The 16,361-nt window shown below is 35.3% G+C and overlaps 1 protein-coding gene across 1 annotated transcript in view; it reads left to right on the top strand.

Moving 5' to 3' along the window:
- The window catches only part of MMRN1 (multimerin 1), a 60,431-nt gene that overhangs the window by 23,272 nt on the left and 20,798 nt on the right, over positions 1-16,361 (top strand). Inside the window, exons 4-5 of the mRNA XM_050790408.1 lie at positions 5,458-5,559; positions 10,440-10,613. Coding sequence (XP_050646365.1) covers positions 5,458-5,559; positions 10,440-10,613 — 276 coding nt within the window. The remainder of the gene's footprint in view (positions 1-5,457; positions 5,560-10,439; positions 10,614-16,361) is intronic.

The raw sequence follows: 16,361 nt of genomic DNA, 5'->3' as shown, positions 1-16,361 counted from the left end.
ATTATATTGGTGTGGTCTTTTGCCATGGATGATACCAGCTAAATGATGTCCTGGTCAGAGAGGTAATTTAATATAGGGAACTCTCTCAACCTCCTTTAATGACTTACCCATCAGATTTAGAGAAACTGGGTGACATGAGGTCTCAATAAGTTTGTAATTTCTATTAACATCAGTTAAATTATCCTCCTGCTGAATTATCTGTTGGGCTTTCCTGAATAAAAAGTGATTGCATTCAATTTTTATCAGCACTTGAATACTGTGTGTATTTTTGAAAGTTTACTATCTTTACTATTAACTAAATCATGAAAATTCTTATATAAATATCCTATTTGTTTATAGAGCTTTGTAAATGTCATAAGGCCAAATTCATCTGGCAGCATAAATCAAAGAATATTTATTGCATTTTTTTAGTTTTGTCACATAAATTTTATTTTCAAACAATTTATTAGAAAACTTTTTTCTTATATAATTGGTCTTTTACTAGTTTTTGTTTCAAATAGTATATATACATCTATAGATTTCAATTAATATATGCTCATTTAAAATAGAATATATATGTTTCAAATGTATATTTACAGAATACATGAAATTTTTATATCTATACTATCTTTGATCAGTTTTTTAAATTGTCTCCAGTTTAACAAGGGGAATTTTCTTGTAAAGCTGAAAAAGGATTGGCATTTCTGTTAGTGTGTCGTCTCTGAAAATCATTTCTTTTTTTTAAAAAGTCTATTTTCCAAATGTTAAATTTCACAATTTATACGAAACTGAATTCATAGGGCTTGATAGAATTTTAAAAAATGCCTTTTTAGCTGTAGTATCACAGGCTATCTTTGAAGTCCAAATATTCTTCTAATTTTTATTATTTTAATTTTTAGCATGTACTCTTGCTTTCCATCTGTCTTTCTATCTTTCTCTCTCCCTCTAGTCTATTTTTATTGTCTCTTCCCTATTTGATATATAGTAGTAAATATGAAATTCATCTAGAAAAGATTTCAAGTGTTTACTTGATAACACATTATACTTTCAGTCAGAAATATTTGAATACAGTAACTTAGAGTGCCAAAATTTAAAAAAATAACAGAAGTCTATCTAAAATTTTGCCTGGAATTCCTGGTTTACTTTTTCACTATTATTGCACTGGCTTCACCTATCTAAAAAATTAAATTTTCACATACACAAATTTCGTGGAAAATTCCTTTCTCGAGTGTTCATATGTATTACTACATTACTAATGTAGTATTAAAGATGCTTTTCCTTCTGATTTACTGAGATTAAAAAAATTAACTGCTTTAAAATTCTTGATTTTTACATTTTAGTAAAATTATGAAAATACTTGTATATGAAAGAGTTCAAGTTTCATTAATAATACTTTTATATTTTTTCAAGTTGACTTTTAAGTTTTCTAAGAAGTTGTCTTACAAAAAGCAGTATCATAAAACTGATTTGTAATGATATTCCTAGATCCGAATTATTATATTAGGTATGTTCTATAATATTTTTATTTTCTAAAATGCTCTATTATTTTTAATTCTCTTATTATTTTAAAAAAGAAATAATTTAGAATTCTGATTTTTTTCTAAATATTTTATTTATTTTATGGGCACTTTATTAACATCTGATAAAGTATTTTTTAAGTTTTTTACTTCAATTGATTTCATTGAAAAATTTTATTATTAAGAATACTTATTTCATGAGACTAATTTCATAACATTCTTTAATATTTTCTTCTTCATGATTCATGGTTGCAAATGATGTTTAACATAATGGGTAAATGTCATTATGATGAAAAATGAGTCTAGCAATTTTATCTCTTTATTATACAAATTTGTATGATTGTTTGAATCTAACATTTACCTAGCAAGAAAAAATAATCTACTAATATTGAAAATCAAGTTGATTTTCATTCCAGAAATGTAGCTTATTTATTTAATATTGAATTTATTTTTTATAATTATTTGGTATTATTTAGATGTTGTACATATTAAAAGATGTTCCAGACTAACTGAGTTTGGCACAGTATCATTACCTAATTTACGACTAGGTTCCTAAGTGATACAATTTTTGTTTTATTCTCAGATTCAAAAAATTCATACTCATGATACCTGAAACAAATGCTTTTAAAATTTGGTTAAACTTTTGTTTCTTTTTCAGTGTCTTCAATAATTTACTATAAACTTCTGGACTATAATTATCAAATAACTATGCATTTAGAACAATTAGCACATACTAATAAGTAAAATAAATTGAGCACCAAAAGATTTGGAAGTTCTAACAAATACATAAATCATAAGTAATGATAAACAGTTCATTCTACTAAAACACTGACTGTTTCACGGAATCTATGCAGTGTCTGACATCGGTCCAACAAAATGCTAATTTTGAAAAATAGTTTTCAGATGTTGCCACAGTAGGAATTCCATTCATCACATATCCTAAAAAATATATCCTTTATCATGTATCCATGATTAACTTGTAATTAGTTAATATTATAATTGGTATAACTCAGCCTGTCAGTTATTGGACTTCAGCATTATATATTTGCCAACAGTTGTGGCTTTATTATATTTCAATATTTTAACAATTGGCCGACCACATTGCTACATACTGGCAAAACACAATCATGGAGTTGGGGAATGTGCAATGTTGCTAGATGGGAGTAAGGAGCAACAGTCTGGCTTTTGAGTGGAAAGCGATTTTATTTCTGAGACGTTCTAAAATTGTCATTGGGCTGTAGATTTGATTGCTGTGAAGGCAGCACAAACACCCTTCATATGCTTCCATGCTTAGCAGTGCCTCTTTAGGGATCTTGTGCTAATGGTAATGTCTACATGAGGAAATCAGGAACCTGTGAAAGGCACCTTCCACCCCCATCCCACTTCACTCACTCGTTAAGGAATGGTATGAGACTCAAGGTTTTCATTTCTTAAACTTTATTAAATCATGTCTTCAACACATGCCTTTGTTATGAACAGGAATGCTATTTAAAAGTCTATGAAGATTGATTTCTGGATTACAATTTTAGTATTAATCTATCTAGTATTTTCTGCATTATAACAATGAATTTCCCTCTTAGAAGTAGAAAGCTTAGCAATTTGTTCTAAATTAGTGTTCCTAACCAGGGCCATACATGGAAATCACCTGTAGAGTTTTTTGTTTTGTTTTGTTTTGTTTTTTAATATGCACATGTCCCATTCCCCAAAATAGATCTACTGAATGAGAATCTCAGATGAGGGAGTGAAAAGAACATGGACACTTAATGTTTCAAAGTATACAGGAACTTCTGATTTCCATCCATGAGAAAAAAAAAGTTTCTAATGGGATGTAAAGAAATATGTGTTATAATAAAAGTTAATGATAGAAAAGGAAATTTGAAGAGTAACCTTGTTTGTACACCATAAAACAATATTATCTTTGCTTTCACTATAATTATGCTTCCCTTCCTAACGAAGTATCCACAGCCTACTGAGTAATGGTACTACCTTCAAATGCACCAGCTCTTTTTGTTCCTATGATCTAGCCAAAAATGTAAGCAGCAAATAAATGAAAAGATCATTGTTCATGCTGTTAAATTCACCTGTTCTTACTGCTATAAATACTTTTAAGTTTGTATCCTTAATACTCATATTTAAATTAGTAGGTCCAAGGTGGGGTTCTAGAAGTTCTACCTCCAAAAGTTTCCAGGTGATGCTCATACTGCTGATTAAGGAACCCCAGTCTAAGAACCATTGCTTTACTCTCTAGTTATACTCTTGGATGGATTTACATTTAAGCTGCCAGAATAAAAGGCCTTATTACACCATTTAAGGAGGAATCATGATAAAAATTTATGCAATGATTAAATGGTTGTATCTGTGTGAATTCATTTAAACTTACACTATAATAACCTTATTGCTAGGTCTTAGAAGAAGATTTACACTTTTCGCCACCCACTCCATCCCCTAAATAATTACACTATTTCCCAAGCTGCAGATTGCCTTTGTCCACCAGATAAGTCAACAATTACACAGGACTTTATAGAATACAGTGGAGGAAATGAAAATCAAAAAGAAACAGCGTCAAAACAAAAATATTGGACATGAATGGAAATTCATTAATTTAGCTCAATGCCCTGAAGAAAAACAATGCAAAATTCAATCTAACAATAGAGACTCAAATTAATATCAAATATACTTCCTGTGGAGTAGAGAAGCTTAAGTACTATAGTCACGGCCACATATGGCTTAGGGAGCATAATTAACATGTGCCAGAGATGCAGAGTTTCATTGGTTCATAAATTCACATGGGAAGAAGCACAGCCAGACACAAAACATTTGTTTCCTCATGTCTGACATGCAGACTTTAATGGATAAATTTGTTCATTAGAAGTCTGTAAATTAAAGCCACATTACTTGATGGTCTCAATATTTTATTTTATTTATTTTTATTGTTATTATTTATTGATTGATTTATTAGCAGATTCCTGCTCTATCCCCCAGGCTGGAGTGCAGTGGTGCCATCTTGGCTCACTGCAACCTCCGCCTCCTGGGTTTAATTGATTCTCCTGCCTCAGCCTCCCGAGTAGCTGGAATTACAGGCACCCACCACCACACTAGACTAATTTTTGTATTTTTAATAGAGACGGGCTTTCACTATGTTGGCCAGGTGGGTCTTGAGCTCTGATTTCAAGTGATCCACCTGTCTTGGCCTCCCAAAAGTGCTGGGATTACAAGCATTAGCCACCACACCTGCCCTGTTCTCAATATTTTAAATAGTTCATTTCTCTAAACTGTTTTCCCCGATGAAAAACTATATTGCCATTTAAAATATTGCTTGAGTCATGTTAAATCTTCAATAGAGTTGACTTATTTTACGAGAATTTCTATTTAATGAAATTTCACTGACTTTACCAGTTGATTTGCTTGAAATATGCCTGCAATAGTTTACTTTTATTTTTAGTCCAGTTTGAGACTATAAAAATCTGGAAACAATCCATTTAAGTGGCACTATTAATGAAATAGCTATTTTCATTTTAGTAAGGAACCTGTAGCTGTCCCTTTTATCCAAGTAGACCTCAGTTGGAAATTGCCTTGTTAAACAATCAGCCTTTGTGGCAGTCCACTTATAAAACTGTTACAGCTTTTAACACAGCGGATTTTAAAATCCCCTCAATTAGGCAGGCAGTATACATCTGCTACTTTACACAGCTCCCGCAAACTACTATCCATTTTCATGGAAAGGAGGCCTGAATAATTTTATTTTTTTTCCAAGCAGAATTAGAGTCCTGCATTTCCCACTCCAGTGTGGTGTCACATTGCCCTATGGTTGGGGGCGGAGCAGCTTACTCTGCAATCATCCCCGACCATCATGCTTCAGTACACGGGAAAATGAATGTCAGCCACATTATTGTTCAGGACTGGAAAAAATGAGGCCGTCCCAGCGCTTAACTGTCTCTGTTCTCTTTCTGCTTCCTTTTAGCCCAGGAACAGCAACATTTGATACACACCAACCAGGCTGAAAGTCATACAGCTGTTGGCAGAGGAGTAGCTGAGCAGCAGCAGCAAGACTGTGGTGACCCAGGTCATAGACTGTAATTGCTATCATCTCTAACCCAATTATTGCCAGTGCTATTTATTACAACTTCTAAGCAAGAAATCTCTTAGCTGTCAAATGATTGATGGTGACACATTAGCATACTTCTCAGTCCTTTTCTACTGGTGCTGGATGTTGGGAGAAATTGTGGATAAGCTATAATAGGTACTGAAAAGACCATGTACAATTATTGAAGCTTTGTGTGCAAACACAGAAGGAATAAAAATGCTATGATATTAGGTTGTAAGGAAACCACAGGTTTCCAAAACAAGACCAAACTTTCGTTCTCCAAAGAGTGCCATTATGGAAGACCCTTGACATGGAAGGAACAACGTATTATTTTAAGGGATCTAAGAAGGCTCTCTTCCATTCATTGATAAGAGATCGCTTAACAGGTGCTGATCCCTAAGAAACGAAATTATGGCTAAGAATCAACAAGAACCTCCTGCTGATCCAAAGCTGGCATGTCACATGTTTTTCCATCTTTCTAATCAGGTTTTGCCATTTCTTTTAAGCTAAACTTTAGCTCTGACAAACATAAGGTTGGTTGCTGCTTAAAACATCTATTCACTGTGTTTGGCATGGATCTAATCATACAAAACAAGGCATTCAATTAAGAAATGTCACTTAAAGGGCTGTCTTTAAGAATGCAGCTGAATATCCCCTAACAATGGTATTGTAATTTTTTAAGGGATTGAAATTCAGTATCTTTATAAAAGACCATAACATTCTTGAATTACTGCAATACATGTGTAAAGGGATAGACAGTATTATTGCTATATAAAGTGATTCAAACTAAATTATAAGTCTCTTTATCCTTGATTAATGAATACCTCGGTAAACAATAAAATTCTCAGAACATAGCTACAACTACATACATATATACAGCTGCATATTTTTAATATCGAGGTATTGAATTTGGAAGCAGAAGATGAGCCATCAGCTCTGTAACTGCGAGCAAGTTATTTTGGTTTTCTGCCCCTTTGTTTCTTTTTGAGAGTGTAACAGTAACTCTTTGAAATAATTTTTTTAAAACAGAAAATTCTGAGAAAAGTTAAAACATTTTAGAAATCGAAGCTATTATAATGCTTTTTACAAATTTCTACACTTAGTCTTAACATTCAAGTTGCCATTTGCTAAATGAATATAGGCTTGTATTTTCAAATGTATTAGTGCAAATATAGTTTATTTGAATTACCTTCAAATCTATCATGAAATTTAAGTGATTTTAAATGTCTATATATATTTAATTTTTAATTAAAAATTGAAGTGGTTTTAGGCCAGGCACAGTAGCTCATGCCTATAATCCCAGCACTTTGGGAGGCTGAGGCAGGTGGATCATGAGGTCAGAAGATCAAGAACATCCTGGCCTACATGGTGAAACCCCGTCTCTACTAAAATAAAAAAAGTTATCCAGGCATGGTGGTGCCCTCCTGTAGTCCCAGCTACTTGGGAGGCTGAGGCAGGAGAATCTCTTGAACCCGGGAGGCAGAGATTGCAGTGAGCCGACAACATGCCACTGCACTGCAGCCTGGCAACAGAGCGAGACTCGGTCTCAAAAATAAAAAATAAAAAATTAAGTGGTTTTAAATACATATAATTAATTTTTAATTTTTGTGGGTACATAGTAGGTGTATATATTGTTTTGATACAGGTACACAATGTGTAATAATCACATAATGGAGAAGGAGGTATCCAGCCCCTCAAGCATTTATCCTTTCGGTTACGAACAATCCAATTATATTCTCTTAGTTATTTTAAAATGTATAATTAAATTATTATTGACTATAGTCACAACATTGTGCTATTAAATAGTAGGTCTTATTCATTCTTTATTTTGTTCTTCTTTTTTATTTTTATTTATTTATTTATTTACTTATTAATTTTTTTAGAGACAGGGTCTCTCTGTGTCACCCAGGCAGGAGTACAGTGAAGTGATCATGCATCTGGAGCCTCCATCTCCAGAGCTCAACCAGTCCTCCTGCCTCAGGTGCCCAAACAGCTGGGACTACAGGCGTGTGCCACCATGCCTGGTTAATTTTTTTTTTTCTTTACAGAGGTGAGGTTTAGCCATGTTGCCCAGGCTAGTCTTGAACCTCTGGGCCAAAGCAGTCCACCTGCCTCAGCCTCCCAAAGTGCTGGGACTACAGCTGTGAGCCACTGTGCCCAGCCTCTAACAAAATTTTTATACTCAAATAAAAAACAAATTTGTATTTATATATTTTTAAACATATATATATACACACACACACACATATATATTTAATTTTTAATTAAACATTTAAATGGTTTTAGGCTGGGTGTGGTGGCTCACGCCTGTAATCTCAGCACTTTGGGAGGCCAAGGCGGGTGGATTACAAGGTCAGGAGATCAAGAACATCCTGGCCAACATGGTGAAATCCCGTCTCTACTAAATTAGCCACACGTGGTGGCACACACCTGTAGTCCCAGCTACTTGGGAGGCAGAGGCAGAGGAATTGCTTGCACCTGGGAGATGAACCATTCCACCTCACTCCAATCAGCCATTATCCTTCCCAGCCTCTGATAACCATCCTTCTACTCTCTATCTCCTTGAGTTCAATTGTTTTGATGTTTAGATCCCACAAATATGTGAGAACATGTGATATTTGTCTTTCTGTTCCTGGCTTATTTCCCTTAGCATAATGATCTCCAGTTGCATCCATGTTGTTGCTTTGTTTTTAATGGCTGAATAATACTCCATTGTGCATATATACCACATTTTCTTTATCTATTCATCTGTTGATGGTCACGTATATTTCTTCCATATCTTGGCTATTGCTGCGAATAGTGCTGCAAAATACATGAGAGTGTGGATACCTCTTGGATATACTGATTTCCTTTCTTTTGTGTATTTACCTAGCAGTGGGATTGCTAGATCATGTGGTATCTCTCTTTTTAGTTTTTGAGGAACCTCCAAACTGTTCTCCATAATGGTTGTACTAATTTACATTCCTACCAACAGGGTGTGGCGGTTCCCTTTTCTCCACATCCTGGTCAGCATTTGTTATTTCCTATCTTTTGGATATAAGTCATTTTAACTGAGGTGAGATGATATCTCATAGTAGTTTTGGTTTGAGTTTCTCTGATGATCAGTTATGCTAAGCACCTTTTTATATGCCTGTTTGCCATGTGTGTGTCTTCTTTTGAAAATGTCTATTCGAATCTTTTGCCCATTTTTTGATTGGATTATCAGATGTTTTCCTATAGGGTTGTTTGACCTTCATATATATGTTGATTATTTAGTCCCTTGTCAGATGGGTGGTTTGCAAGGATTTTCTCTCATTCTGTGGGTTGTGTCTTGACTCTGTTTGTTGTTTCCTTTGCTGTGCAGAAGCTTTTAAACTTGATGTGATCCCATTTGTCCATTTTTACTTTGAGCATCTGTGGTTGTGGGGTATTACTCAAGAACTTTTTGCCCAGACCAATGTCTTAGAGACTTTCTCCAATGTTTTCTTGTAGGAGTTTCATGTTTTGAGGTCTTAGACTTAAATAGTTAATCCTTTTTTATTTTATTTTTGTGCATGGCAAGGGATAGAGGTCTAGAGTCATTCTTCTGCATATGGACATCCAATTTCCCCAGCACCATTTATTAAAGAGATTGTCTTTTCCCCAGTGTTTGTTCTTGGCACCTTTGTTGAAAATGAGCTCACTGTAGATATGTGGATTTGTTTCTGGGTTCTCTATTCTATTCCATTGGTCTATTTGTTTTTATTCCAGTACCATGCTGTTTTGGTTACTATAGTTCTGTATTATAATTTGAAGTCAGGTAATATGATTCCTCCAGTTGTTCCTTCAGTTGTTCTTTTTGCTTAGGTAAACTTTGGTTATTCTGGGTCTTTTGTTGTTCCATATAAATTTTAGGATTTTTTTTTTTTTTTTTTTTTTTTGTATTTCTGTGAAGAATGTCATCAGTGTTTTGATAGGGATTGCATTGAATCTGTAGGTTGCTTTGGATAGTATGGACATTTTAACAATATTTATTCTTCCTATCCATGAACATGACATATCTTCAATTTCTTTCATTAGTGTTTTATAGTTTTCATTATAGTGATCTTCCACTTCTTTGGTTAATTGAATTCTTATGTATTTAACTTTGTGTGTGGCTACTGTAAATGAGATTACTTTTTTTTCTTTCTCAGTTTATTCACTGTTGGCATATAAAAATGCTACTGAGTTTCATATGTTGGTTTTGTATCCTGCAATTTTACTGAATTCATTTATCCATTCTAATAGTTTTTTGGTGGAGTGGTCAGGTTTTTCCAAATATAAGGTCATATCATCTGCAAACAAGGATGCTTTGACCCCTTCCTTTCTAATTTGAATGCCCTTTATTTCTTTGTCTTGTCTGATTGCTCTAGCTAGAGCTTCTAGTGCTTTGTTGAAAAACAGTGGTGAAAGTGAGCATCCTTGTTGTGCTCCAGATGATAGAAGAAAGGGGGTTTTAGTTTTTCTCCATTATATGATACAAACTGGCCGGGCGCGGTGGCTCAAGCCTGTAATCCCAGCACTTTGGGAGGCCGAGACGGGTGGATCACGAGATCAGGAGATCGAGACCATCCTGGCTAACACGGTGAAACCCCGTCTCTACTAAAAAATACAAAAAACTAGCCGGGCACGGTGGCGGGCGCCTGTAGTCCCAGCTACTCGGGAGGCTGAGGCAGGAGAATGGCATGAACCCAGGAGGCGGAGCTTGCAGTGAGCTGAGATCCGGCCACTGCACTCCAGCCTGGGCGACAGAGCGAGACTCGGTCTCAAAAAAAAAAAAAAAAAAAAAAAAAAAAATGATACAAACTATGTGTCAAAATATATTTTTAAATGGTCTCAATTTTCTCTTCTTCTATATGCAGAAGTGATGCGAAAAATGACTGACCAGGTAAACTACCAGGCAAAGAAACTGACACTTCTGCAGAACAAGATTGACAATATTTCTTTGACTGTGAATGACATAAGGAACACTTACTCTTCCCTAGAAGGAAAAGTCAATGAAGATAAAGGCAGAGAATTTCAATCTCTTCTAAAAGGTAAAAATAAAATAAAATAAATTATTCATTCAGTAACACAGGAAGCAAATGATTCATTTTTCTTTTCTTACATCACTTCGAGATCTTTGCTTTAGTCTGGGTGGTATGGAAACCTAAGAAAGATATTTTTTGAATGAGATATAAAATCACTAAAATTCTGAAATAATTTGAAATATCTACATTTTATTATATATACTGAAGTCTTTGAATATTCCATTTGGTTGATAAACATAATGCATCTAATTATAGCCTTACTTATATTCATTTTTAGTTAACACGAGTCATATTAATTTACTTCCATTGTGTTATCCACTTCAAGAATAAAGATACATTTAGGGGATCAAGACAGCTAGATGCCTGTTTGACTCAATATTAATCTGAAGTGGATCGTTAGCCCCAAAATTTTCTAGGTTATGGTGTAAAATCTACTAAATATATCCTAAAACATTCCAGTTATTATTAATATTTAAAAAAATTTATATATGTGAATAGGCTTTGCCTGAATTTTGTGCTCTTAAAACAGTGGGCTTAAAAGCAGGCTATGTTTCTTTCTGGAGGCTCTACAGGATAATCCATTTTCTGCTAATCCAAGTTGTTGGCAGAACTCATTTTCTTGCAGTTGTAGGACTGAGGTCCCTGTTTTCTTGATGTCTGTAAACTGAGGTCCATTCCCAGCTTCTAGAAGCCACTGCATTTCTTGACTCATAGTCCTCCATCTTTAAAGCCAGCTACATTGTGTTGAGTTCTCTCTGCATCTTTCTGACCATGTAACTCCATTGGACCTACCTGGATAATCAGAAAAATCTCCCTATCTCAAGGCACTTAACTTTAATCACATTTGCCAAGTCCCTTTTGCCATGTAAGATACATATTCACAGATATGGGGAATTAGCATATGGACACCTTGGGGGAAATGGGTGTGTCTTATTCTGCCTGCCACAGGGATTTATGCATAGTGAGTAATTGCTATGAAAGTGTTATACACAGGATAGAATGGGACTACTTGACACTTGCAACAAATCCAATCTAAGGGGACCAGGGAAAGCATCTAGAAGGAGAAACCATCTCGATGTTAACCAGGCAAAAGAGTTTCAGGTAGGGCAAGGATGTTCTAGGCATGCAGTTAGTTTGGTTCCTGGGAGTGTCCCAAATGGGTTTATTGTATGAAACTTGTCTGTTTGCAAGTTTCAGGATTACTGGGTTTTTTCCCTTTGCTTTATTCATTAAAAAACTCAGTGTACAACCCAATTTTTATGATTCACAAGTTATCTTTTCTGTATTGTGGTTCTCAGATTTAAAAAAGACAAATAGGTGGATATTTAATATATCATCTACCAGTACAGACACTTACATAACTCAACAACAATTATGATTTTTTAATCATATAAATAATTGCTGCTACTCAGCCACTAAAAGAGAGACCTTGTCCTACGTATCTGATATGACCCAACCTTACCAATGCTAAGCATGAGAAGGAAATATTTTTCCCCCTGACGTGACAGCATGAGAAAGAAGTCAAATAGAAACAGTATGTAATTGACTATAACCATCTGAATGAGATTTGTTTAGCAAGAGTTGGTTCTCATGAGCTAAGAGAATTAGCCTGTCACCTGTTTTTTGTGACCTACCAGCCTACTACAAAGATTCTGGCACTGACACAGGAGAAAAATCACACACTCACAGCAACAGCGTTAATAATGAAACTCCCTCCTCAATAGGAGGAATTAATTGTATACTGAGCACAGTCGTTAATTATAAGAACCAGAGGGCTTGAAGTTAATGAATATTCTTACAGGAAACAAAAACTAAACCCACCTGCAAGGTGCTGTGCTTGCCTAGTGAAACCACAGCTTCCTCCCTTGTTTATTTTACATTCAAGGTGAAAAACACTGCTTAATCTGACAGTAGCCATAGAAACTGTTGAAAATCAAATGTCTCAACTCCTTAAGAGGAGGTGGATACCTTAAGAGGCACCTAAATGTTATTAAAAGGCCATACATTCACAGTCACAGAAGGGGCATGCGAAGGTATCTGATACCAAATATATCTCGTAAGTCACCAAATGTAATATGCATTTAAGAAAGTGGAAGCATATCAGTCACAGGAAACAGAATCAAATAGAATTAAAACGATATGCCCACTCAAATATTAACATAAAGCACTTTGATATGTTCTTGCAAAATCAGATTCTTGCACAGATGCTTGTTTAGTAACAAATTGTAGGAATGTCATCTGAAAAGCTTCTTATCCCAAAACACATTTTTAAGCTAATAATCTGTTTAATGTCTTTTCAGACATTGCTGTGATTTTGCACTCTCTTCAATGTATTTTTCCAAAAAAGTGTTAAAGCATAATAGCTAATTTATATTATTCATTTTCATTTTTTTTTCCTAATTATATTGATCAAGCTTTTGTACTGAGTTTTATCTATCTGCAGAGTTTTTGCTTATTGTTACTCTTATTATGGCTTTCAGGTCATGTAGTTTTTTTGTTTGCTGAAGTTAAACATTTATTGTAATTGTTCACAACTAATAAAGTCAATAAAGCTTAAATTTTATTATTTCTTTTAAATTTTGAAAAATTGTAAGGTTATAAAGTCAAAGAAGGTCTAATCTGAACCTTAAATGTTTTATTATATTTCATCAAGTTTTTGACATCAGGAGAATTAGAGTCATTTTTAACTAATGGGAAATGACTAAATGTTCTTATAGAAAGAGTAATATTAATATTACTATTGAATAGTACCTTACACTCAATGATACTTACATATTCTTTTTTAAGACCAGAAGTCTAATTTTCTAAATTTTACTTTCTCTGTATAACATATAGAATGTACTTCATGAATATTTATTTAATAAATGGGTGACTGGTTAAATGCTAAGCAAAATGTAGAAGATAAAAATATTTTAAAGCCTTTCTGGTGTGATTATCCATGTTATTTGATACAAATGCTAGGACTATTTCTGCATAATTTATCTTAATTGTGGCTAGTCTTTTCTAATTCATTTAGCCTTTTCTTAGTACTTTAAGGCTGTGGTCATTGATTACTATTCCATATTTCATGTTTTGTTTTCTTTTTTCAATTACATACAAATTGATCTTTGGACTTTTAAACTTACTTTAGTTTCCACTAAGTTTATAAAAAGTAAAGTAAAATATCTTTTCCATTTTTTTTTTCATCTGGCAACACTGATCTTTATGATGTAGGATTTCCAGAGAAACGTTTATCCATCTAAATTGTAATATTTACAGCTTTGTTTTTGTACAAAGTTGTCAATATCAAAATGCTCAAACATCATTATATTTTAATAATCACTCTTTCACATATTTTATGTAAGTCCCTCATGTATGTTAAGTGCTTTTTAAAACTTACTTACAAAATAGAGACATGTAGAGACTATTCTTTTAATCCAAGGATGATCTTTCTTTAATAGACTACCTAGTAGCCCTAACTGATGGCAATATCCCATTGTACAGACTTTCCTGTCTAAAATGCTTTGCATTATGTTGTATTTAACATTATAGTCATTGATTATGGTGTTAGTCCATTTTCATATTGCTACAAAAAAAAAAAAAAAAAAAAAACCTGAGAGAGAGTAATTTATATAGAAAAAGAGGTTTAATGGACTTGGTTCCACGTGGCTGGGGAGGCCTCACAATCAAGGCAGAAGGTGAAAAAGGAGCAAAGCCACACCTTACATGGTGGCAGGCAAGAGAGCATGTGCAGGGGAACTGCCCTTTATAAAACCATCAGATCTTGTGAGACTTATTCACTATCATGAAAACAGTATGGGATAAACCCCTCCCCATGATTCAATTATCTCCCAGTGGATCCCTCCCATGACATATGGGTATTATGGAAGCAACAATTCAAGATGAGATTTGGGTTGGGACAACGCCAAAGCATATTTTTCCATCCCTGGCCCCTTCCAAATCTCATGTCCTCACATTTCAAAACCATCATGCCTTCCCAACAGTCCCCCAAAGTCTTCATTCATTTCAGCATTAACTCAAAAGTCCACAGTCCAAAGCCTCATCTGAGACAAGGCAAGTTCCTTCTGCCTATGAACCTGTAAAATCAAAAGGAAGTTAGTTACTTCCTAGATATAATGTGGGCACAGGCATTGGGTAAATACACCCATTCTAAATGGGAGAAATTGGCCAAAACAAAGGGGCTACAGGCCTCATGCAAGTCCGAAATCCAGTGGAGCAGTCAAATCTTAAAGCTCCGAAATGATCTCCTTTGACTCCATATCTCATATCCAAGTCACACTGATGGAAGAGGTGGGTCCCCATGGTAGTGGGCAGCTCCACCCCATGGCTTTACAGGGTACAGCCTCTCTCCCAGCTGCTTCCATGGGCTGATGTTGAGTGTCTGTGGCTTTTCCTCATGCACAGTGCAAGCTGTCAGTGAATCTACCATTCTGGGGTCTGCAGGACAGTGGCCCTCCTCTCACAGCTCCACTAGGTAGTGCCCAAGTAGATACTATGTTTGGGGGGTCCCACCCCACATTTCCCTTCTGCACCACCCTAGCAGAGGTTCTCTATAAAGGCTCTGCCCTAAAGCAGACCTCTGCCAGGATATCCATGTGTTTCTATACATCCTTTGAAATCTAGGCGGAGGTTCTCAAACCTCAAATCTTGACTTTCGTGCATCTGAAAGCCCAATACCACATGTAAGCCACCAAGGCTTGGGGCTTGCACCCTCTGAAGCAATGGCCTGAGCTATGCATTGGTCCCTTTTAGCCATGGCTGGGACACAGAGCACCAAGTCCTGAAACAGCACAATGGAGCAAGGTCCCCATGAAACCATTTTTCCCTCCTAGGCTTCTCGGCTTGTGATGGGAGGCACTGCTTTGAAAACTCTGACATGTCCTGAAGGCATTTTCTCCATTGTCTTGGCAATTAACATTTGGCTCCTTGTTACTTATGCAAATTTCTGCCACCAGCTTGAAGTTCTCCTCAGGAAATTTTTTTTTTTTCTTTTCTAGTTCATCATCAGGCTGCAAATTTTTGAACTTTTATGATCTGCTTCCCTTTTAAACATAAGCTCCAATTCCAAGCCATATATTTGCGAATTAATAAAACTGAAAAGAGCACCCAAGTGACTTCTTGAACTCTGCTGCTTAGATATTTCTTCTGCCAGATATCTTAAATCATTTCTCTCAAGTTCAAAGTTCCACAGATCTCTAGGGCAGGGGCAAAATATCACCAGCCTCTTTGCTAAAGCATATCAAGAATCACCTTTGCTCCAATTCCCAATATGTTCCTCATCTCCATCTGAGACCACCTAGCCTGGACTTTTTGGTCAAAACCATTCAACAAGTCTCCAGGAAGCTCCAAATTTTCTGACATATTCCTGTCTTCTTCTGAGCCCTCCAAACTATTCCCACCTCTGCCCGTTACCCAGTTCCAAAGTCGCTTCCACATTTTCAGGTGTCTTAATAGCAGTACCTCACTCTACTGATAACCATTCCCCACTCTACTGGTAACAACTATATTAGTCCATTTTTATACTGCTATGAAGAAATACCCAAGACTGGGTAATTTATAAAAAAAAAAAAAGAGGTTTAATGGACTCACAGTTCCATATAGCTAGGGGAGCTTCACGATCGTGGCAGAAGGCGAAGAAAGAGCAAAGCCATGTGTTACATGGCAGCAAGCAAGAGGGTATGTGCAGGGGAACTGCCCTTTATAAAACCATCCGATCTTGTGAGAACTCACTATCTTGAGAATAGCATGGGAAAA

The sequence above is a fragment of the Macaca thibetana genome, chromosome 5 (assembly GCF_024542745.1).
Source record: "Macaca thibetana thibetana isolate TM-01 chromosome 5, ASM2454274v1, whole genome shotgun sequence".
Taxonomy (NCBI): domain Eukaryota; kingdom Metazoa; phylum Chordata; class Mammalia; order Primates; family Cercopithecidae; genus Macaca; species Macaca thibetana.
Note: the sequence above shows the minus strand (reverse complement) of the source record. Positions and strands in the feature narration are given on the sequence as shown.